The 23738-nt window shown below is 41.1% G+C and overlaps 1 protein-coding gene across 1 annotated transcript in view; it reads left to right on the forward strand.

Annotated features, from left to right (window-relative positions):
- nlgn2a (neuroligin 2a) overlaps window positions 1-23738 on the forward strand; it is a 382174-nt gene that overhangs the window by 348576 nt on the left and 9860 nt on the right. Inside the window, exon 6 of the mRNA XM_041780191.1 lies at window positions 18123-18308. Within this exon, the coding sequence (XP_041636125.1) occupies window positions 18123-18308 (186 nt within the window). The remainder of the gene's footprint in view (window positions 1-18122; window positions 18309-23738) is intronic.

Consider the following 23738-nt stretch of genomic DNA (forward strand, 5'->3'; position numbering starts at 1 on the left):
GCCTTGAGTGACCTTGGTTCTCCCTCTTCTTCAGACTGCAGATAAATCATCGGCTCGCTGTTTGAAGCAGCAAATCTAACAGATTTCACAGCTTGGGTTTACCTCCCCAGATGGACAAGTCTTGTGAGTTGATCATGTTGTGGCCTTCCTGTCTCTTAGAGCGATTTCATTCGGGGCATTACCTCCATGCATTCAGAGCAATGAGTGATAGGACAAAGACCCGGGCACAAATCATAAGGCTGACAAACAGTGTTATCTGCCTTCACACAGGGGAGCAGTGTTTTCCATTTGTACGTGATGGTGTGGGGAGAAAACACGGCCTGCAGCACGCTTGTTTGTTTGTCTTTTATTACATTCTGAAATAGTGGATGAGAGCCCGGCAGCCTTTGACCACTTCAGCACTCTGTGTCACATGCCATGTGCCCTCCTGTCTCTGTGATGGAGCCTTCACATTACGAGTGTGCAAGTATTGCAACTTTTACAAATGTATTAAAAACGAAAAACAAAAATCTAACATTTACATTTGGCAGCAATTACAGCCTCAAGTCTATTTGAGTATGATGCTACAAGCTCGGCACACCTATGTTTGGACAGTTTCTCTCATTCTTAGATCCTCTCCAGCTCCATCAGGTTGGATGGGGAGCATCGGTGCACAGCCATGTTCAGATCTGTCCAGAGATCGGGTTCAAGTCCGGGCTCTGGCTGGGTCACTCTTGGACTTTTACAAAGTTGAGCTGTGTGCCTTGGGTTGTTGTCCCAGCCCAAGTTCCAGAGTGCCCTGGAGCAGGTTTTTTACACCCATTTTTGCTCATTTTAACCACATTTCATTGTTTGATATGCCCATATTGACCAGTTCAACCAGTTTATGCTAATTTCTGCCTCTCTGTCTGCTCCAGTTAACCCATTCTTGCCAGTTTAAACTGCGTTTTCCCACTTTGAAGTCCCATTTCACCATTTTTTGCCACTTAAAACCCATTTCTGCCACTTTTAATCCCCTCTTACCACTCTTTGTGCCTATTTTTGCCACTTAAACCCATTTTTGCAATTTTTTCCTCTTTTTGCCACTGTTATCAAATTTATGCCACTTCTAACTCATTTCTGCTGCTTCTACAAACGAATTTAACCACCTTTTTGGACATGTTTTTTACTGATTTAATTCTTTTTTTTTAGAAAAGGGATTTACATTTTTAATATGATTATATACTATGGCACAAATCTCTTAAAAAAGATATCTGTTTCTATGTTAAGAGTGGTTATTATACAGATTTGATAAAAAATATGGATATGTAAATCTAGCTAGCTTTACAATCGCCATTGATTTTCCTGACCTTCATGGTCCCCCAGTTTGACTGGGTCCCAGAAAGCTCTCCCATTTATCCCCTGTATAGGTAGCACTGTCTGCACATGACTATTCTTGATATTGCATGGCTGTTCAACCACCTTCAGGTACAGTGGGGGTCCCCGGTCTCTGGCATCTTTACTTTCCTTGTGCAAAGAGAAACCAGACTGTTGTTATGAGCTGAAGTATTTCCTCCACCCAAACCTTTTAGGTCATCAGTATTAACTTCCATGTTGACATGCATTTTTCTCTGGACAGCATCAGAGAGACTTGACTAGAGCGCACTCTGCTGCCTTCTTACCTTATCCTCCTGATCTGCTTGGCAAACACACACATACTACTGTGTAGGCGATAAAGTGCACGCTTCTCCAGAGCACTGTTTATCTAAATTGTTTACTCAATATACATGCAAGTGGAAGGTCAGAATAATCAGAGCCTTCCTGAAGTGCGTGTGTGTGTGTGTTTGTGTGTGTGTGTGTGTCAGAGGAGAAGCTGGCGTCCACACAAATATGAGCGAGCAGAAGTCAGATCGGTTTCCTCGTAGCTGCAGATAAAGCTCAGGATTGTTTTAGTCTCACACACACACACACACCCCCACACACACACACCCATGTCATAAACACTTTTGATGGGAAGCATCCTTATCTGACACTAACCATCCAATACTGAAGGCATCCAGCATATCCCACACTGTCACCATCAGTCTGAAATGCCTTTTATCATTTCATTTGCATATTTTAATTAAAGGGGGAAACATCAGACGTCTTTGTGAATGCCTGTTATGTTGTTTGTGGTTGTGATGACTGGATTTCATTGTTGATAGCTGTGCATGTGTAGGTGTTTCACTGATGTTTACACTCAGTTAGCTGTGTGGTGTTCATAATGCAGTGGATAGAGTGTGCTTTTAAATACTGCCAGATCAAAACAAAACAACTGCAGGACACTCTGGATCATGATCTTTGTTATATTATTTACTGCAGTCAAACATTGATTTAAGACAGTGATACTCAACGTGTGGCTCTGGAGCCACATGTGGCTCTTTCATGTCTACATTTTAAATATTATTCCCTAGAAAATTTTAAATAAAGAAACTTTGACCTCAGAAATTAATCACGTTGATCAGGTTGTTTCTCAGACTTATACAGAGGGCTTTAATCGTGAAACTTCATTGTCCCATTCATCCCATTCTTCACACATTTATCCCATTCTTTCCTTTTTTCACAATTTTTGGCCACTTTTCACCAAATTAATCTGCCTTTGCCATTAAATACAACTTTTTTCCTAATTTTTGCGCCCATTTTTGCCACTTCTTGTTACCACTTTTTCCCCATTTTTTGCCACTTTTTGCCCATTTCAGCTACCTTTTCGATTAAATACCACTTGTTTTGTTTTTTGCCCATTATTACCACTTCTTTTTGCCATCTTTATCCCACTTTTGCCCCTTTTTACTATTTTTTGCCACTTTTTACCCAATTAACCTGCCTTTGCCATTAACTACCACTTGTTTCCTCCTTTTGTTGCCCATTTTTTGCAACTTATTTTCACCACCTTTATCCCATTTTTGCCCCTTTTTACTATTTTTTGCCACTTTTCACCCATTTAAGCTACCTTTGCCATTAAACCCACTTGTTTCCTCTTTTTTGCCCATTTTTGCAACTTCTTTTTGTTACTTTTCCCCCATTTTTGGCCACTTTTATTCCATTTTTCCATTCCATTCCATTTTTGCCACTCTTGACTGCTTTTGCCCATTTTAGTCACTTTTCTCTTATTTTTGACATGTTTTTTCCACTTTTGGAGCATTTTTGTCATCTTTAACTTATTTTTGTTGCTACTTCAAGCTGTTTTTTCCACTTTTGAAGCATTTTTGCCATCTTTAACTTATTTTTATTGCTACTTCAAGCTGTTTTTGCCACTTTTCACCACTTAGATTTTGGCTCTTGCAAAGGTATTTTTCAACAATCTGGCTCATTGGTTGAGCAGAGTTGAGTAACGCACAACATTCCCTCCTTTGCACACAAGTGTTTCCGCAGACAGAAACCATGAACAGAATGTGGCGGACAGTCTGGGAGGCGATCACCCAAAAGTATGTTAAACTCATGCAAGCCTCCACTATTTCAGAGTGAACTAAAAAGAGAGCATTATCAAGTGTTTTAAATGTGCAAATAGAAAATTATCAGTGCATTTGCACAATGAGGGATGACTAATAGCCAAAGAAAATGATCCCAAAAAAAGCCGGAACATGGTCTGCTGAATAAAATCTCCTGCTCAGCTGAATTGCACCTTGCTGGTTGTGCCCAGCGCCATGCAAACCAAGTGCTGCACGAGGAGGAGTTACAGTATGTAGGCCAGCACAGCATGGGCTCCGTTTGAAGTATTGCAGCATTTTGCCAGCGCGTAGTAGAAGAGCACAGGTCTACTTTTAGATCTGGAGCTGCACAGACACAACAGCCGTTCATTTCTCCTGCAGAGTGGATGATGGCATGCATGCGCACATGAATATACAAATGAAGGCACCATAAACAGGAAAGCATACTCAAAGACTCATGCACATCCGCAGCCACACACCCCTGCACACCCACAGTGTGAGTTTATTCATCTATCTTTGCTGCTTGTTTGTTTTGCTCAGTAAATTCTAAGCACAGTTCAAATGCAGAGGCTGTCCCTGGAACGAGCACGGACAGTTGTTTGGGTTTCATTCGCTTCGATTGTGCCTTTGCTCTCCCGCCTTCTCTTTTGTTTCCTCCAACCCTCCATTCATGCTCAGGAGCTTTAAATAAATAGAGACTCAAATACTATTAATGCTAACCTAACTGGCACCACAGCGGAGTCTTGGACACATATTTCCTAGGGTCATGTAAGCCAGGACTTGGGTATGGTTTTTGATTCAGTTTGTGGCTTTTTTGGAAAATATAGGATCCAGTGTTTTATTGTAGAAGTGGATCTAGTTTTTCTGACTCTGCTGCAGGTTCAGCTTCAACCTGTGTTCCTAAACAAGTTTTCAAGGACTGTGGAAATCACCAAACATGCCAGCATTTGCCTTCAAATTCAAATGGTGATAAATGAACATGTGTTAACATCACCTTGAGTCAACCAATCCCCATCTTTGATGCAGAAAAAGGAATGCACTGATGCCAAGGTTAAGCACTCAGACTGGTATTCATAAAACATTGAATATACTAATATAATGTCAAATTACAGCATCATGTTAGCCCATTATGATGCATGCATGTTCAAAGTTGGAGTCATGCCTGCAGTTTAGTGACATTTCTGCATAAATGAAGATAACAAAAATAGAGGAGAGTAACTATGCACTGATAAATGGTCAAAAGAAGGGATGAAAAACAACTGATAAAAATGAAATGAACTTTTAAAGTCATTTTAAGAGCAGTTATTAAGTACTCATATTTATTGTCGGTATCAGTGATTACCCATATGTAAGTAGTCAAACTTGTACTTGATCTGGACAAACGCAGCATTATTAGGACTGTTTTTTTTAGGCCTGTTTCCTTTTTTCTCACTGGTGAGTCCATCTTGCAAAGCTCTCGTCAGAACAGTTTGATTCAGAAAGTGACAGGACCAATCAGCGATGAGGGGCAATAATTTCAGGTGTGACGGAGTCGTGACGTAAGCAAGCAGCAACAAGGGGCCGGTGCAATTATGGCAGAAGACATTAGTGTGGATGCTGCTAAAGTGCCAGTTTTATCAGAACTTGACGACATTTTGTCATTAAAAGAAGAACAAAGAACAGCAGTGAGCTGTTTTCTTTTCAAAAACGACAAAAGTCCTGTACTGACATGTCTACAGTCGCCATGATTTGTGTTATTCCTCGTTAGCTGCGTCACATGTTTTGTTGCTCTGATTGGTCCATAAAGATGTGACAGACAGAACGTGCATCCAGTCACACTCCAAGTTTTTTTTCAAAGCCTCTGCCCTTTCCCAAACGCTTGGTATGTCAGGTTGGTATGTCAGGTTAGGTTAGGACACCAAAAGTTAAAAGATAAGCACCTCACCTGCAAAACCCACTAACGAGACTTAGCAGTCTACTGACGGAAAAAAGCTTTTAACTCACGAAAACACTGTAATGCAGCTAATGTAGCTAAAGCTAATGAATCTACGTAGATAACGTAGCTTCAGCTAATACAGCTAAGTTAGCTTATATAAGCTAATGTTGATAAAGCTAATGATGCTCTGTTGGTTTACATAGTAACGTTAACTTGCTAATAGCAATGTTAGCTTTGCAACATAGCTAAAGCCAACTTAGCCACCATTTGCATAAGTACCTCTAAAAGAGAACTCTAAAAACTACTTGACCTCTGTCCTGACGGTGGTGGTGCGTCTGACAGTAGTGGTCTGCAAGAGGACTCTCAAACTACTCATCAGTACTAAGTGTTCCTCTCTCACTGGCCCACATCCAAAATAAAAGCACTAGATGCCATTCTGTTAACAAAGGAGGCCTCAAACTCAGAGGGTGTGTGATATCTGACACTATGCATGTTTTTAGGACATTGTTAAGCCAAAGGTGCATCACTTCCTGTTTGGATAGTAATAAGGAAGTTGTTTCAACAGCAGAGCTGGTGACCATGTGAAAAGTAGGCATTCTAAAGGACAGTGTAAGAGCAGGAAGCTGCTGAAGTGACAGCAGCTAAAATGACAAAATAATGTGCAATTACTAGAATTAAAGACTTTTAATGGGTTAATTTCAGAATTTAATCTCATTGAAATTACTTTATTCAAAGGCGTGCATGCAGCCTCTATAAACAATGCACTTATATTTCTCACTTGTGGCACTATAAGCCTCATAAATGTTACACAGATACAGCAAGGATGACAGATTCCTCATCTTTAAAGAGCATCAGGGGTGTTCACAGCTGGTGTCAAACACAGCAATGTCAAAAAACAATTACTGTGGATTTGTACAAATGCTCCCCATACACCTGCATGAATTATGCCATACATCCTGTCCGATGTGGCCTGTGGCACCCCTATTTCACCCACCATTACCCTCTGACTGGAAAGAAGCCCCCAGGGACAGCAACACCCAGGGGAGTCGAATGATGGATCAACAGGGTAGGAGGGGAGGGAGGAGGCAGAGGAAGAAAGGGCAGACACGTATGAAACGGCTCATGATGGGAGTGTGTGATCAGGCCAGTGAGCCATTGTTCATCTAGGATATAAAAGTGTTCACAGGGCAACAAAACCTGATCGATAGACACAAACCAGAACTCTATAAAGACTGTGCTTAAAGAAAGAGGAGTGAATAGACAGCACTCCTTCATTGCATCCCTATGGAAACACCTGGTAATGTATCATCTCCTTTCCTCTCACCATGTTGGTCCCTTTGTGACTCATTCTGTCTCTGTCAGCCGCTCTCATCCTTCCTCCTCTCCGACACTCTCCCTCTGCGTACATGTTGGCGTGCGCGAGTTTCTCTGCATCTCTGTGACACATTTGGACTGTCCTGTGACAAAATAAGAGCAATCACACAAGCATGCATGTGCAGATTGAGGCTTGCAGAAACACTTGTGTGCACACGGTGGTGCTCTGCTGGGAGCTGGCCTGATTTCGCTTTCACCGGCGTCCACACAACATTTTCTCTCTTACTTTGGTGCTATCTCTTTTGTTGTTGTGCCACCCAAACCCAGACCATACAGTGTGACAACACAAAGGGACATCAAAACACAGCGATGCAAGCCCACACACAGAAGCGAACACAGCTAGCCCACAAACTTCTTCAAAGGCCAAGAGAGAAAGTGGCAGGGCTTTAAGGAGAGTATGGAAGGCCTGGAATAAAGAGGGAAAAATGGAGCAGAAAAAAGGGAGATCAGTAAAGACAGAGAGGGGGTGATGACAAATGCAAGTATGGTTTTTAGAGTTTAGATTGTTAGCTTTGTTGTCATCGAATGCAAACGCTTGCTGAGCAGTGACTTATTCTGAAATCCAATAGCACTAACCAACATGACAGCCGTTGCACTTACACTGACAGCTTCAAAATAAAAGCCAGCCCATGTTTGCCAGAGTAAAGCATTTAATAGAACGCAGCAGAAGTTACAAATGAGGATGACAAAATACAATTATAGGTTATTATAATGTTAATTCATGCATTTCTTTACATTAACGTCTTTCTCTTGGTGTTTTTGTAGCCATGTTAACTGATGACCTCCAGGCAACCGCATTTTTTGGATTTAAGCTGGCTTTTTTTAGAAAATAATAACACTTCAAAAGTGAAAACAAATTTCTACAGTTGAATAAAACATACATGTGTCTGCATAAATTATCACCCCTAATTCAACAGGGGTCCAGCAAATTGGTGCCAGTAGTCTAACAATTAGAGACGGGTGTATCTGCAGGCTTTCAGGCAGCAGATTCAGGACCGCAGATTCAGGACTGCAGATCTAGGACTCTGCTGGCGCGCATGTGCTTTAAATACAGATAGCTATTGCTATTGCTACTAAGGTTGTTCCAATTCTGCTACCAGAATCGGAAATACGTCGTTGGGGGGGCGTTAAGCAGCGGACCTCTACGGTGGGGCATTCAGCGGCGGACCTCTATGGTGGGGCATTCAGCAGCGGACCTCTACGGTGGGGCATTCAGCAGCAGACCTCTACGGTGGGGCATTCAGCAGCAGACCTCTACGGTGGGGCATTCAGCAGCAGACCTCTACGGCGGTGCGTTCAGCAGCAGACCTCTACAGTGGGGCGTTCAGCAGCGGACCTCTATGGTGGGGCGTTTAGCAGCAGACCTCTACGGTGGGGCGTTTAGCAGCAGACCTCTATGGTGGGGCGTTTAGCAGCAGACCTCTATGGTGGGGCGTTTAGCAGCAGACCTCTATGGTGGGGCGTTCAGCAGCAGACCTCTATGGTGGGGCGTTCAGCAGCAGACCTCTATGGTGGGGCGTTCAGCAGCAGACCTCTATGGTGGGGCGTTTAGCAGCAGACCTCTACGGTGGGGCGTTTAGCAGCAGACCTCTACGGCGGTGCGTTCAGCAGCAGACCTCTACAGTGGGGCGTTCAGCAGCGGACCTCTATGGTGGGGCGTTTAGCAGCAGACCTCTACGGTGGGGCGTTTAGCAGCAGACCTCTATGGTGGGGCGTTTAGCAGCGGACCTCTACACAGTGGCGATGACAGTTGCTACTCTCAAGCATGACAGACGAGGAGCACAGGAACACATATAAATCTTTTTTAAAGCCTTTTTTTGTTTGTTCATTTGTTTGTTGGCCTAAACCAAATTATTTAATCTGTAAGAAAATGTTAAGTATTCAAAACAGAGTAACCTTTTACCCCCATGAGGATTACAAGACATGAGACCATCAGCTTTATGCAAAAAAAGTTATTCACACAAAAATATATACTATTTTACCACTGAAGTTGCAAAAAAATCTATAAATATTTTTATTTTTGTGAAAATATGTCAAGTTCAGTATGAGTTTTCAGTGAATCTCTATCGTTAATTTTGATCCTGAGCCGTTGTCATGTCTTTTTTTTAACTTTATTGCAATTATTGAAAAATACAAAATCTTGATGAGGAAATACAGAGACCAGAAACAATTCAACTGGATAACAAGAAATAGACAAGGCAACAAAAATAAGTAGGGGCGGTTTGAATACATATCAAATCTACGAGCCTTTGTTACTAAATGTTTAAGTTATGAGATGGCAATGACATCATTTCTATATAGTCCACTATTTGGTCCACTATTTAGTCCACTATATAGTCCACTATATGCTGCTCACTATATGGTGGATAGGGGGTAGGGAATGAGTGAGTGGTTGACCCATTATTGCTACTATTAACCCCTTTTAACCACTTTTTACACCCAGTTTTTCCCATTTTAACCTCATTTCACCATTTGATATGCCCATTTCTGCCAGTTTAACCAATTTCTGCCAATATCTGCCTATTTTTTCTTTTTCAGCTAATCCTTTTTTTGCCAGTTTATATTAAATTTTCATCCCATTTCACCAAATTTCCACCCATTTTTGCCAATTTAAAGCCATGTCAGCCATATTTTAACTCCTTTATACTACTATTTATGCCCATCTTTGCCACTTTAAACCATTTTTACCTTTTTGCCACTTCTAGCCCATTTCTGCCACTTTTAAAATCCAACTTCACCACCTTTTCCATCATTTTTGGCCATTATTGACCAGTTTAGCAATTTTTTAAACCATTTTATTTTGGGGGTTGGGGGCTGAAAAGATTGAGAGCCCCTGCTTTAATGCAGTTAATGGTTTATATTTGACAGTTCACATGCCAGACAGACTGAGAGCCCTGCTCAGTATGAGGATGTAAATCTGAGTAAAGTCACAGATAATGTGGTTGTCACAGCACGGCTGTAGTAAAAACAACTTAAGAGAGAGGACAATAAAGAGAGGAGGAAGAGTGCAGCGAATCACCCAAGGCCGAATGCTGCATCTAAGCCAGAGCTGTTTGTGAAAAAAGCCTCTTTTTAAAGAAAAAAAGGATGTTTCTCATTTCAAAATCCCTCGTCTCCTTTCCTGTGCGTCACTGGGCTTGACCCTTTAGAGATGACAGAGAGTGGAGCACAGCGGCAGGATGATAGTGTGGTCTTTAAATGATGCTCTTAGAGCGCATTTGAAAATGTGTAGCCTATCTAACAGGCAGGTGGCTTTCATCACCTGCAGGTCACAATCTGAGCTGTGTGTGCGTGACGCTGAAAACGCGTGTATCCCATACATTATTCACATGCTCGAAGCCGCCCACATCTGTTCGTCTCTCTGGACGACACACACTCTCTGTTAGACAATAATTACTATGCTGCCAAGAACACACACACGGACTCACACAAAGAGCTCTGGCACCTATATCAACCCCTAACAATGAATTCACACGGGATTTTGTGTTAGAAGCACTGTTTGTCATCCAGCAGCCCCTGGTGCTCACACACAAATCATAATCACATGTGTGGCTGCAGCCAAAGTCACAGATCCGTGCACCTCTGCTTACACGCACAAATCACACCGACACGTATGGCTGCGCACACACAACAAACCTGTGCAGAGCTCCGTAAGCATAATGTCACGGCTCTGTGATGGCACATAAAAGCCTCATGGCTGCTTCATTCACAACATACAGTCATGTGAAAAAGTGTTTACCCACTTCCTGATTCCTTTTTTTTATTTGCATGTTTGTCACACGTAAACATTTCAGATCATCAGATATTAGACATCACACTGGAATCTAACAAAATTAAAGAAATCCTCAGGAATAGAGCCAGCATTTCTAAGGCTTTGAGACCCCGGCCAACCATGGTGAGAGCCGTTATCCACAAATGGAGAAAACTTGGAACAGTGATGGACATTCCTAGGAGTGGCCAGCCTATAAAAATCATTCCAAGAGTGCATTAACGACTCATCCAGGAGGTCCCAAAAGAACCCAGAACAACATCTGAAGACTGGCAGGCCAGTCCTCTTCAGACACTGAAGAGGCCGGATTCCCAGAAACTAAATTTAATGAAATATTTGGTCCCAGTTAACATATAATTGTTTTATTATTTCCCCCCCTTCAAAAATGTGAATAATTTTTGCCTTTGGCAGTGAGATCAATGCCAGTCGCCTAAACTGCAGCTGCCACTAGGGGGCAATTGAGATATTTTGGCTTTAAATTTCTGGGGCTAGCATGTTGTCATCACTGGGTTTGATGCTAAAATGCTGTGTTGTGATTGGTGGGGGAAAGGTCAGGAAACCAGTCTATTATGGTGGTAGGAAAAAATTAACTAGGAGTGCCTAAAGTGGAACATTGACATGGAAAACAGCCGCTTTAATCAAGATCAAATTCACGAGTATGTCTTTATCATGTATCATATTCACTGATGGGTGGGTTTCTGTAAAACAGATCAAACATCAAGCCAACATTTAAAGCAGGGGTTTCAGACTCAGTCACAGCAGGGGCCGGATTCTGGATTTAGGTCTAACCTGAGAGCCTAACAGGGTCAACGCTAACCTTAAACTGTCAACCTCATTTTCACCAGTAATGAAATATGACAACAAAACAACACTGATGATAAATCATTTAGAAATTCAAAAAAGTAAAAATTAGTTTAAAAGCTCAAAATCTGAGATAAAGTCCAACTTTTTAGTTCTAAAAGTCAGAACACAATATCAAAAATAGAAAACAATGCTTTTAAAGAGCAAATATCTCATGAGAAAAATGAAATCATAATCAATTTGAAAGGTCAAAATATGAGATAAAATTAAAAAAATCATAGGATTAAAGTTAAATATGACTTAAAATTTTAAATTTTGAGTCTGATAGGTCAAAATATGGGATTAAAAAGCCCAAATTAGGAGTGGAAATATGAGCTATAATTCAAAATAATGACTTTAAAGGTTTAGAATATGACTTAAATTTAGAATTGTGAATCTAAAAGGTCAAAATATGATATGAAAGTCAAAATGCTGGATTTAAAATGTCAAAATTTGAGATAAATTTGAAATCATTAGCTTAAAATGACAAAATATGGGATTAAAAAGCAAAAATAGTGAGTTAAAAGTTAAAAATATGACTTAGAATTTAAAATTGTGAAGCTAAAAGATAAGAATATGACTGGTAAGTCCAAATTATAAGTTGAAAAGGTCAAAGTATGACATAAAACCCAAAAATCATAAGTTGAGATGCAAAATTCTGACCTGTTATCAAATTTTCTTACTCTTTACTTTTTTGTATTTTTATTGCGTAAATGATCCAGGTTAAGTTAACATTTTCATACTGGAGTAAATCTGCAGATCTCATACTAGTGGGCCAGTTATAATAGAAATACGATATGATCTTGCGGGCCGGGTATAACCATTCCACGGGCCGGATCTGGCCCCCAAGCCTTGAGTTTGACACCCCTGATTTAAAGCCTGTTGGGATGTTTTGAAGTAACATACCCTAAATACCCACAATACACATTTTTCCTCTGCACATTTGCCGGATGGAAAGCCGTGGGGGGCCTGGTGTGGTCCCCGGGCCGCCAGTTGTTGATCACTGCTGTAATTGATGGAAATATGAATTCTGCTCTCTATCAGAGAAAATTCCTCCATCATTTTGTGACCTCAAGCTCAAGCACACTTGGGTTATGTAGCATGACAATGATCCAGAGCACACCAGCGAGTCCACCTCTGAAAACAAACAAACAAAAAAAAAAGATTTTCAAGCGTCCTAGTCAAAGTCCAGATTTTAATCTGACTGAGAGCATGCTGGTCATGCTTGAAAACTCTCCAGTGTTGCTGAAATTAAACAATTCTGCATAGATGAGTGGGACAAAATTTAAAATCAGTGTTTAAAAACTGCATTTTGTATTTACTGTGATATCAAAATGTCTTTGGTGACCTGAAACATTTCAGTGGGACATAAAGCAAGAATTCAGGAAGTGAGTTAATACTTAAACATGACTTGGAAAAGGACAGGAATCTTAGCATGCCTGTGTTTACATGTGAGGAGTCGAGAAGGGATGAGTGTGTGTTTTTGCATTATTCCTCTCTTTGAGCTCACATGTTGTGATCATCCGTCTGTCTGTGTGTGGAAGAGAGAGAGAGAGAGAGGGAGTCTTTTCTGTAGTGTCAGCCTTTGATCAGTGTCCCTGCGTGGTTGTGTGTGTGAGCCAGCCCCTGGTGTCTTGGAGGCAGGATGAAACACTGTGCCTCTATCCGGGACTCACAGAACACCCACTATCCTTCTCTCCTACTTCTTTACTCCCTCTCTCCCTCTACCCATCATTCCTTACCACAGCCATTTTAAAGGCTATTCATGCAGAGCTGCGCTTTCATCTTGCATCGCGGCATTTTAACCAGCTCCACTGTTTTTTTCCAGGCTTTTATCAGATTATAGAGGAAGAGGAGGACGGGTGAAGTGGCTTGCTGTTGTGCACCGACTCACAGTCGGATGTCCGCAGCATGGAGGTGCAGGAAAGACAACAGCTTTTGTTGTACAAAGATACCACTCTCTTTGAGTACACCTCACTGGTTTGTCAGAGTAGTGCCTAAAAAGCAAAAATAAAGCAGTTTGTAATAAGCTTTGTGCATTTGCACAAAAATGAGCATGCTTCTAATTTTGTGCAGAAAAACAACGCTGACATAGAAGGATTGTTTTATGTAGATTTAATTAGCTTTATTAATGACCTCATAAGCATAATTGGTTATGTTTAATATATCACAGTGATTACAGTAGGGCATTAGGCAGCTTATTTGCCTTGTTTGTGTACGGCTTAATTAATGGATCCAACCATGCATCTTATTTATACGTGGTTAAAGAAACAAGACCAAAGCTATGCATGATGTGCATTCTGATATGAGCTGTTTTCATACATCTTCTTACCTCTAATTTCTGCATACTCTGCACAGCATTCTGCATGCAAAGTGCTGCCTTTCTATTCAATCCTTGCAACTCCACTGCATGTGCTACGGTCCGTCTTTCCAGAAGCTCCACTCTGCTCTGCTGGAGATACTCACCAGGTCTATTTTCAGCGCTGGCTGATGCCAAACATAGAAGGCATCCAGTCAACTTCAGAATGCAATACAATGCTGGGACCGATAGTAAATCATCACTATGTCAACATTATTGCTCGTCCAGTGGGACAAGCAGCAGGTCAGTGAGAGATCAGTGGGTCACACTGCACCACTGATGAAGAAAAGTTAACTTTTCAGGTTGAATTTGACATGAAAAAAACACATCCTTTGTTGAAAACATTAACTTTTTAACCCTTAGGCATCCCTTTAAACAACTCCACACAGATATCCCTAGAGCAGTGGCTCTCAACGTTGGGGTCGGGACCCCATTCGTGGTCGCAAGAAGCTGAGAGGGGATCTCCAGATGCCTTAAAGAAACTAGGAATATTTAAATACTTTACATCATTTTTGCCAGATTTCAACCCGTTGTCATCACTTTTTCCCACCAATTATGACAACTTTAACACATTTTTGCCACCTAAAACCCATTTTTCGTCAGTTTTAAACCCTTTCCACCACTTTTTTTTTTTTTGCCTGTTCTGACACTTCTAAACCAAATTCTTGTAATTTTCTGCCTATTGTTGGCTCTGTTGTCCCATTATTGTCACTATTAACCCCTCTTTACCACTTTTTATACCACATTTGACAATGTAATATGCTCATTTTTGCCAATTTAGCCAATTTCTGCCCATTTCTGCCTCGGCTAACCTTTTTTTTGCAAGTTTATGTCAATTTTTCATCCCATTCCACCAAATTTCCACCTATTTTTGCCACTTTAACACCATATTAGCCACTTTTTAAATCCCTTCTTACCACTTAATATGCCCATTTTTGCCACTTTTAGCCAATTTTTAGCACTTCTTACCCATCGTCTACTACTTTTAATCTCCAATTTCAGCACCTTTCCCACCATTTTTTGCCATTATTAACCCATTTTAGCTATTTTTAATGTATTTTAATTCTGTTTTAAACAGAAGGATTAACATTTTTAAGAAGACTACTTACTGCACAAATGAATTACAATGGACCATGATTTTGCTGGCCCCCAGTTTGGCTGGGCCATTGTTCCCCCCTAATGGATGGCCTTGTCTCCACATGACTCTTCTTGAATATGCATGACTGTGTTCAACCATCTTCAGGTACAGTGGGGGTCCCCGGACTCTGGCACCTTTATTTCAGGGGTCGCGGGCTGAAAAGGTTGAGAATTGCTCTAGAGCTCAGTCAGAGTGACCACCAGGTTCTTGGTCATCTCTGTTACTAAGGTACTTTCCCCCCAGTTGCTCAGTTTGGCCTGGGAGCCAGCTCTTGGTAGAGTCCTGGTTGTGCCAAACTTCTTCCATGGGAGAATTCTGGAGGCCGCTGTCAACAATCCTGTAATAATTCCAGGTTTACTTGCAGCATACAGAAATCCAGAGATACACCTAAATAGGTGCAGTGCTGATGTGCAGCTTGTTACATCACATTAGCACATCATCCACATCTTGCCCTGATGAATGTGTAATATACTCCATGCCATGGCTATGTGAAACAGTCCATCTTGCCTATCAGCTTAATTCAGACTTACTCATTTAAATTTACCTGTCCTGTCTGCACCACAAACTTGCATCTCCTGAGACGCCAAGTTACCAGCCTGTAAAACTGGCCTTTATTAATATCTTTATCAGAAATAATATCTAGCTGATGAAGCCCCACAGAGAAAGTCATCTTCCCCACCACCTAAACCTTTTTTACACTTTAATTAGCTCTGAGCAGAGGAATAGATGTATGGCTAACTGTTAAGTACCTGACTGTAATTTGGCTCTAATTGGAATTCTTGATAAAAGATCTTGAAGCTAATTTGGCGCCCTCAGCAGACAACATGCTGTTGCCGAGCGTAACAACAGAGCCCAGTATCTAGCTGTATACAAGTGTTTAACCTCTACTGTATCAGGCTTAATGGATGACCTTTGCAGTGCACCTGACTTTAATAAAGCTCTAATTAGGAGTCCCATTAGGATCGAGAGGCTTCCTGTTAATGGGTGCTTAAATGGAAAAGATTTAAGTCTAGGGTGGAACAATCGAAGATACCGAGGAGTAATCATGAGAGGTAAAATGTCAGCTTAGAGTGGAGAGGGTGGAATTTAGAACAATGTTCTGGTAGATCAGAGGTGTCAAACTCAAGGCCCGGGGGCCAAATCCGGCCTGTGGTGCAGTTTTACCTGGCCCACCAGATCATATATTTTTATTCTAACTGGCCCACCAGTATGAGGTCTGCAGATTTCCTCCAGTGTAAACTTTGATGATTTATAATATCCTTGTTGAGTCAAAAGTTAAAAACAAAAGTAAAGAGTAAAAATAATTTAATAAAAAAGTCAGGAACGTGGGGTAGAAATGTGTGTTTTCTCTATATTTTCAATTTTGCATCTCAGTTATGACTTAAACTTGCAATTTTGACTTTTTATCTCATATTTTAAACTTTTAGATTTATAATTTTAAATCTTAAATCCTATTTTGACCTTTTAAAGTCATGATTTTGGCTTTTATCTCATTTTTTACCTTTAAAACTAATGTTTTATAATTTTATCTCAGTTTTTTTGACCTTTTAAAATCATAATTTTAACTTTTATCTCACGTTTTGACCTTTTTCAACTCCTAACTTTAGCTTTTATCTATTTTTTTACCTTTAAAACTTATGTTTTTTAATTTTATTTCATATTTTGACATTTTAAACTCATGATTTCAATGTTTACCTTGTATTTTGACTGTTTAAAATCATGATTTTAAATTTTATCTCACTTTCTGACCTTTAAAATTGATGGTTTCAGTATTCTATTGTATATTTTGCCTTTTAAAAACCTTGTTTTAACTCTAAATGTCATGTTTTTACCTTTTAAACTTAAAAGTTTGACTTTTATCTCAAGTTTTGAGTTTTTAACTCATCATGTTCACCTTTTAATCGCAAAATCATTTATCATAAATGCCAAGTTTTTTACCCCCATAATTCATTTCTGGTGAAAATGAGGTTGACTGTGTCTAGAAGGTTCAGTCACTGGGTAATCAATCTTCATGGCTGCCATTGTACCAGGAAGACAAAAGAACACTCCAAGCAACCCAGAGAAAATGTTATGGAAAAGTCATTGAATGGGTACAAAAGAAATTCCCAGGCACTGAGCATCCTCCAGAATTTCAGTTAAATCCACCTTCAAGAAATAGAGGGAATACAGCACATGTCTAAATCTGCCTCGTCTGTGCAAGAAGGAGACTAGTGAGAGAGTCCACCAAGACACCCATGACTACTCTGAAGGAGCTCCAAGCTTTAGCAGCTGAGATGGGGGAGACTCTGCCGGGTTCTTCACCAGTCAAAGCTTTATGGGAGAGTGGCAAAGAGAAAGACACTGTTGAGGAAAACTCAGATTCAATCTGGACTAGAGTTTAACAGAAGGCATGTGGGAGACTCCATGGTCAAGAGAAAGAAAGTTCTGGGTGCTTTTGTCCCTCAGACAGGACGGCAAACTCTGCACATCATCACAAACCCATTATCCCTAATGTGGAGCACGGTGGTGGCAGCATCATGCTGTGGGAATCTTCTCAGCAGCTGGCCCTGGAAGGCTTGTAAAATATAGGAAAATCCAGGAGGAAAATCTTATTCAAGAGAACTACAGCTTAGTAGTAGATTGATTGGGATCTATCCAGACTCTACTAAATACTGGCTTGAAGGGGGTTTATATTTATGCAGTCACTTTTTTTTTGTTTATTTGACCTTACTTTGTAGAAACCCATTTTCTCTCTGAAATTAAACAGGGTTTTTGGTCATTTCTTCTGTCTAAAAAGCAAAATTAAATAGACTATGATTGATTTATAAAATCAGTAAAAGTGTCAAACATCCAAGGGGTTTTGTGGGTAATGTGCCTACTTCACATCTCCATATTTCTATGCAAAACTCACCCCATTACAAAAGTGATAAAGAAGGAGGAATTACAAATGAAGGAAAACTGTACAATCCTGAATTCTAGGCACGATTAGTCGTCACTTGTAATCCAGTTAGGGTGTGATTCAGATTAGGGTCACCTATATTTCTGAGAGTGCAGCCTGCTCTACTGTAAGTGGCTTTGTGGACTCCCTGCTCGATTCCATTAGACAGAGTAAACGTCATTAAGAGAGGAGCTGAAAGAGCAATTTTGTGTCTCACTCCCTCTGCTTTCTCTGTGTACCGTCTGTCACTCCTTTTCATGAGTGATCGTGGCTGCACACAAACACAGGCTCAAACACATTACAGGAGAAAGTAGGGAGCATTCGCCAGACGGCTGTAAATACAAGAGGGACTCATACTAATATTATCTCTTCTCTTTGCTTCCAGGCTTCCTTAGTACCGGAGATCAGTCAGCTAAGGGGAACTACGGCCTCTTAGACCAGATTCAGGCTCTGCGTTGGCTCAACGAGAACATCGGCCACTTCGGCGGCGACCCAGAGAGGATCACCATCTTCGGCTCAGGAGCTGGAGCGTCGTGCGTTAACCTCCTCATCCTCTCACACCACTCAGAGGGTAATCAAAGACTCATTTTTTTCTGATTCTTCTGAAACACTTCCCTTTTTCCTTCAAGCAAAAGGTTCCCACTGGACACGGGATTCCAGAAATATCCTGGTCTTATTTTTGTATCGGTAATAGCCCGGATCAGACCCTCTGAATGACTCATTAACCACACATTTGTTGGTTAATGGGTTGTGGCTGCTTACATGAATTCCACCTGATCCAGTGACATTTCAGAGCCAGCGTCTGATCTTATACCAGAGTAGGCACAACCTATTTTCACACATCATTCTAGTGTATTTAGTCACCATTTTTATTTGGTAGTGATGACACACATGTCCGACTGAGCCTTTAAAAAAAGAACAACTGAAGACTTCCTTTAAATCAGTTCCTGATTCACAAAGCAGGCCTATTTCAGGATCTGCTCCAGTCTGCTGTGCACCAAGCTGTCAATGATATTTGACATTAAATGCTATATTAGGTTAAAGGTGGCTTTCACACTCGGGGCCTGGTCCCAGATCTCAGTGTCCTTAAGCCCGAAGTCCGGTTCGTTTTGGTCAGTGTGAATGCTCACTTGGAGAGAGGATCTCAGGTGGACTGGCATATGAATGTAACCATGCCCGGTTACAGGACAGAGCGCCCTGACCCTATGATGTCATCGTGGAAACAAAACATGCAGTTTGTCCCTGTAAATGAACAGAGGTTGGAGTCAATGAGATGAGATGTAAAGGCAATCAAAGGTTCCTGTGACCTCAAAAACCGCTGTGTCCACTCAGCGCAAGCCCATTTAAGCCTCTGAGCTGCACGTAGATGTGTAGATACGAAGAGTGACGTTGCCGGCATCTCAGAAAGTGATTTTAAAGGTCACATATTATGCAAAACACACTTTTTCAGGCTTTGAAAAACATATGTGTCCCTGGCCTTTCCACAATCAGCCCAAATGTGTGCTGAAACAAGCTGTTTTTAGATTTTCCCCTCATGATGTCATGTAGGGAGTTAGCTCCGCCCCCAGGTTTGGTTGGCCCTCCCCACTTGGAAGAATGTTTCGCCCTCCTCTCCTGATCCTTCTCTCCAGGACTGCCACATCCATTTCCTGAGAGGGGCGGAGTCAGGTAGCTCATTGACATTTAAAGCTACAGACACGGGAACAGCTCGTTCTGAGCAGGGCTGAAACAGAGAAGTTTTTAGACATGGGAAAATCAATACTGGAGTGTTTTTTCAGCAACAAATTTCACGGGCATGTTTTGGGGACCTCTGAGACCAATTTTAACTTGCCTTAAAGGGGTAAAACATGTGACCTTTAAACAGCAGGATGGCCTTTTTTGCTGGGTTTAACCCACTGACTGTAAAAAGAATTGGATGAATCGGCCGTTTGATTACAATAGGCAGACTCAAACAGCTTTTGAAGCCACTCCCCCACCATATTGAAATCGCTGTCTCAACCCAACTTTGGATCAACCTAAGAGCCCGCCCACTGAGCTAGACTTCCTGTCTGCTGAGCTAGCACTAAAGCTAGCCTTCTGGCAGCATCTGCCTGTGCTAGATGTCAATCAAATGTAATAAAGTAATAAAAAAGAGATAAATTAAGGCATTAATGACATTTACACTCACTGACACAGCTACATATGCTCTGAGATTTATTTTCATTCATCCTTCAGTTATGTAATGATCCATAAAATCGTCTTTTTTGAAGTGATGACCATGCCTTCTTGGTCAGCAAGCAGCACTCAACCCAGAATCTCTTCAGCTCTGATGTTCGTTTGACACATCTACCCTCAAAGGAAAACACTTCTTGTCCTTTGAACTGAAGAATTTAAGCGGTCATGTGGCTAATGAGCGAGTCCATGTTTGATCCTGGTTTGTCTATGCAGGATAAAGGACATTAGAAAGCCAACATTACCTCACATTACCTGACATGACAAGAGCCGCTGGCTGTCTTAACATTTCTCCACCACTCTGCAGCAGAATCCTGCCCGCCCCCACTTACCAATCGGAAACCTACATCCATTTGACCTCACGCTCCCCATTACCAGCATCACCCCTTGAGGGCTCCGTGTTAACATTGCTCCACCGTAAGAGAGGGGCCTACGGACCAATCGACTTTGATCTGAAGTAAGATCAGTGAGGCTGGCGACCTGCAGCCAAATGGCCACACACTCGCTCGCCTTTGATCGCGCCGTTCTTGAAGCTGTCCTCTTCCAGTCGTAGCTTGTCGGTTCCCGACGCTGCTCGAGGACTCTCCTTCAATATCTCCCTCCTCTGTTCAGTCTCTGTGTTACACACAAACCGCCAAGGACAGGAACAGGGAGAAAATGGTGGGTGAAAAGAAAGGCAGAGATTAGAGACAGTGTGTTCACACAGCTACACATCTGTTTCAATCAGGACTCTGTGCCTCTGCGTGCGTGTGTGCCTCTTTCTGTGTAAGTCTGACAAACCAAAAAGACGTCTGACATGTCTCTAACTCTGTCTCATTCTGTGTGGAGAGATGTGCCTTGAAAGCAAATGTATATCTTCAAAGCGTGAGTGAGCATCTGTATGCTGTTGCCATGTAACCTTGTGCATTTAACACCACCTCTGCAGCTGTCACTGATGTCTGTTAACTCTTCATGCTACACAGGCACACCCAGCCTTTCTCCCTGGCATCATGGTAATGTCCACACTATGTGAAGTTGAATAAAAAAGCCCTTTTCTCTTTGATGCGCTCCATACTGGAGTGAACTGGGCTATGATGGGAGTGGCGGCCAGTATTCTGGGATAATTCCCTTTAGAAGTATGAACCCTGCAATGCTTTAAGCAGTGAGGAATATTTTTTATCAAAACTATTAAGGTTTTTTTTTGGTAAGCAGCTAAAACAGTGTTGGCTATGCATATACACTATATGGACAAAAGTATGTGGTCACATCTGTCAATAATAAAAGTCAGGTGTTTTAATCAGACCCCTTACCAATCACCTAATGCCACAGATGTTTGGCACTTAGAATGTTTGCTGTTATAAAATGTATCCAAAATTTGTCCACATTGTAACTCAAAGGTAATCAGGGACTCTCAGTTTTAAGTAGGGGTGACGTCTTTTTTGTATTCATCACAAACTACCACAGTTCGGTGCGTGTTGTCACATGACGGATAAGTCTGAACGATCAAGAAAATGAAAAGAAAAGAAATGTGACCGTATTTACCCATCAAACTCAAGAGTACCTGGATGCATCCGAGGACCTCCACTTACACCGTAAGTTGGAAAATCGCCTCCATATCTCGTCTTCTAATACAAGAAGTCACTTGAACTGAACCTCTTCTTCATTGTTTTCTCCGTGTGTCGCCGCCATGTTAATAGAGGTAAGTCCTCCAAGTAAGGAAATACAAGTAGACGAAAAATGTGCAAGTTTTTGGGTGAACAAGCACAGCGATAACGTTACATTAATTTAAATGAATCCATTTATGATCCAAATTCACATATCACTGAGCTTAGACTTAATATGTGACAGGAGATTGGCTGGCTGGACATCGGCGTCGCCGCCATGTTGCCAGAGGCAAGTCGCAACATCATTCAATACAGTAGACAAGGAGTGTGCAGGTTTTTGGAATAAAAAGCCCAAACGATGAGATAGCATGGATTTTAATGAGTCATTTATAACAAATGATCCATGTTAAAATAATATCTGACAGGGAACATAATAGCAGGATACGCTTTCTTGTACTTTTTAAATAAAAAGATGTACTCCATGATTTAAAATAAAATATTTTTTATATAATACAGTTTCGTATATGTATAGATATTTTTTATTTTAAATCCATATTTAAATATGTATATATTAATCTGATCGTTTGAGCTTTTTATTCCAGTAACTTGCATAACATGGCCTTTTTCACGCGTATACGAAGTACATCCAGTTCAGCCAGTTTGTGCCGGACCACTTCCACCAAAATGGACCATCTGCACGATAAAGCCATATATGACTTCTTTATACATACTTATATTTCACTATCAGGTATTATTTTTATATGAATCATTTATTGAATGATTCATTAAAATCCATGTAATCTTGTCGTTTGAGCGTTTATTCTGCAAATGTGCGCAATCCTTGTCTACTGTATTGAATGACATGGCGACTTGCCTCTGGCAACATGGCGGTGACGTCAGCATCCGGGCAGCCGAACTCCCATCGCATATTATGTCTGTGCAAAGTGATATTTGAATTTGGATCATAAATCAAATTAGAAAAATCAATGTAATGTAATCGCTGTGCTTGTTAGTCTGAAAAGTCATATATTTTTCCTCTACTTGTATTTCCTTATGTGACGAACTTGCCTCTATTAACATGGCGGAGATGCAGAAAACAACAAAGAAGACGTTCAGTTTAAGTGACTTCCTGTATTAGAAGAAGAGATATGGCAGCGCTTGTCCAACTTCCGGTGTGAGGTGGAGGTCCTCTGATGCATCCAGGTCTCTCCAAAATTAGATGAAAAAGGGCAAAAACTGGTTTAAGTGGCAAAAATGGGCGTGAATAGTGATATAACGGAGTTAAAATGTGGCTGAAATGGCTTTAAATTAGCAAAAAAGAGTTAACTGAGAGAGAGAAAATAGGAAAATACTGGCAGAAATTGGTTAAACTAGCAAAAATGGGCATGTCAAATGGTGAAATGGGGTTGAAATAGTAAAAATTGGGTGTAAAAAGTGGTAAAAAGTAACCTTGCAAAGCAGATGGAAATGCCCGTTTCCTTGTTTTTCACTGGCGAATCCATCTTGTTAAGCACCCGTCTGAACCGTTTGGGTCCGGTTAGCCAGCAACAGGACCAATCAGCAACGAGGGGCAGTACTTTCAGCAGTGTCGTTACGCAAACAAGCAGCAGCAAGAGCTGGTGCAGTTATGGAGGAAGAGATTAGCGTGGATGCTGCCAAAGCGCCAGTTTTATCAGAACTTGATGACATGTCTTCATGAAAAGAAGAACAAAGAACAGCAGTGACTTGTTTTCTTTTCAAAAACAACAAAAGTCAGTACTAATATGTCTGTAGTCGCCATGTTTCGCGTTAATCCTTGGTAGCAGCGCAAGCCGCTAGACTGCTGCTTCATCACGTTGTGTTGCTCTGTTTGGCCCGTGGAGATGTGACAGACAGAACGTTCATCCAAGCACACTGAGTTTTTTTCAAATCCTCTGCCTTTTCTCTAACGTTTCCTATTGAAGCTTTCCCAGATGGATGTGTGAAACACATCCATCTGGCGTGTCAGGTTAGGTAAAAAGGGCTTAATAGTAGCAATAATGGGTCAACAGAAGCAACGTTAATGCTTAAGTGGCAAGAACTGATTTAAAAGTGACAAAAACAGGCAGCAAAAAGTCATGGAAAGAGATTAAAACAGACAAAAATAGGTGTTAAATGGTAAAAATGTGTTAAAACTGGTGTAAAGTGGCAACAGTGTAATTAAAAAATATACCTAGTTTTTCAGGGCA

Source organism: Cheilinus undulatus, linkage group 22, assembly GCF_018320785.1.
Source record: "Cheilinus undulatus linkage group 22, ASM1832078v1, whole genome shotgun sequence".
NCBI lineage: Eukaryota > Metazoa > Chordata > Actinopteri > Labriformes > Labridae > Cheilinus > Cheilinus undulatus.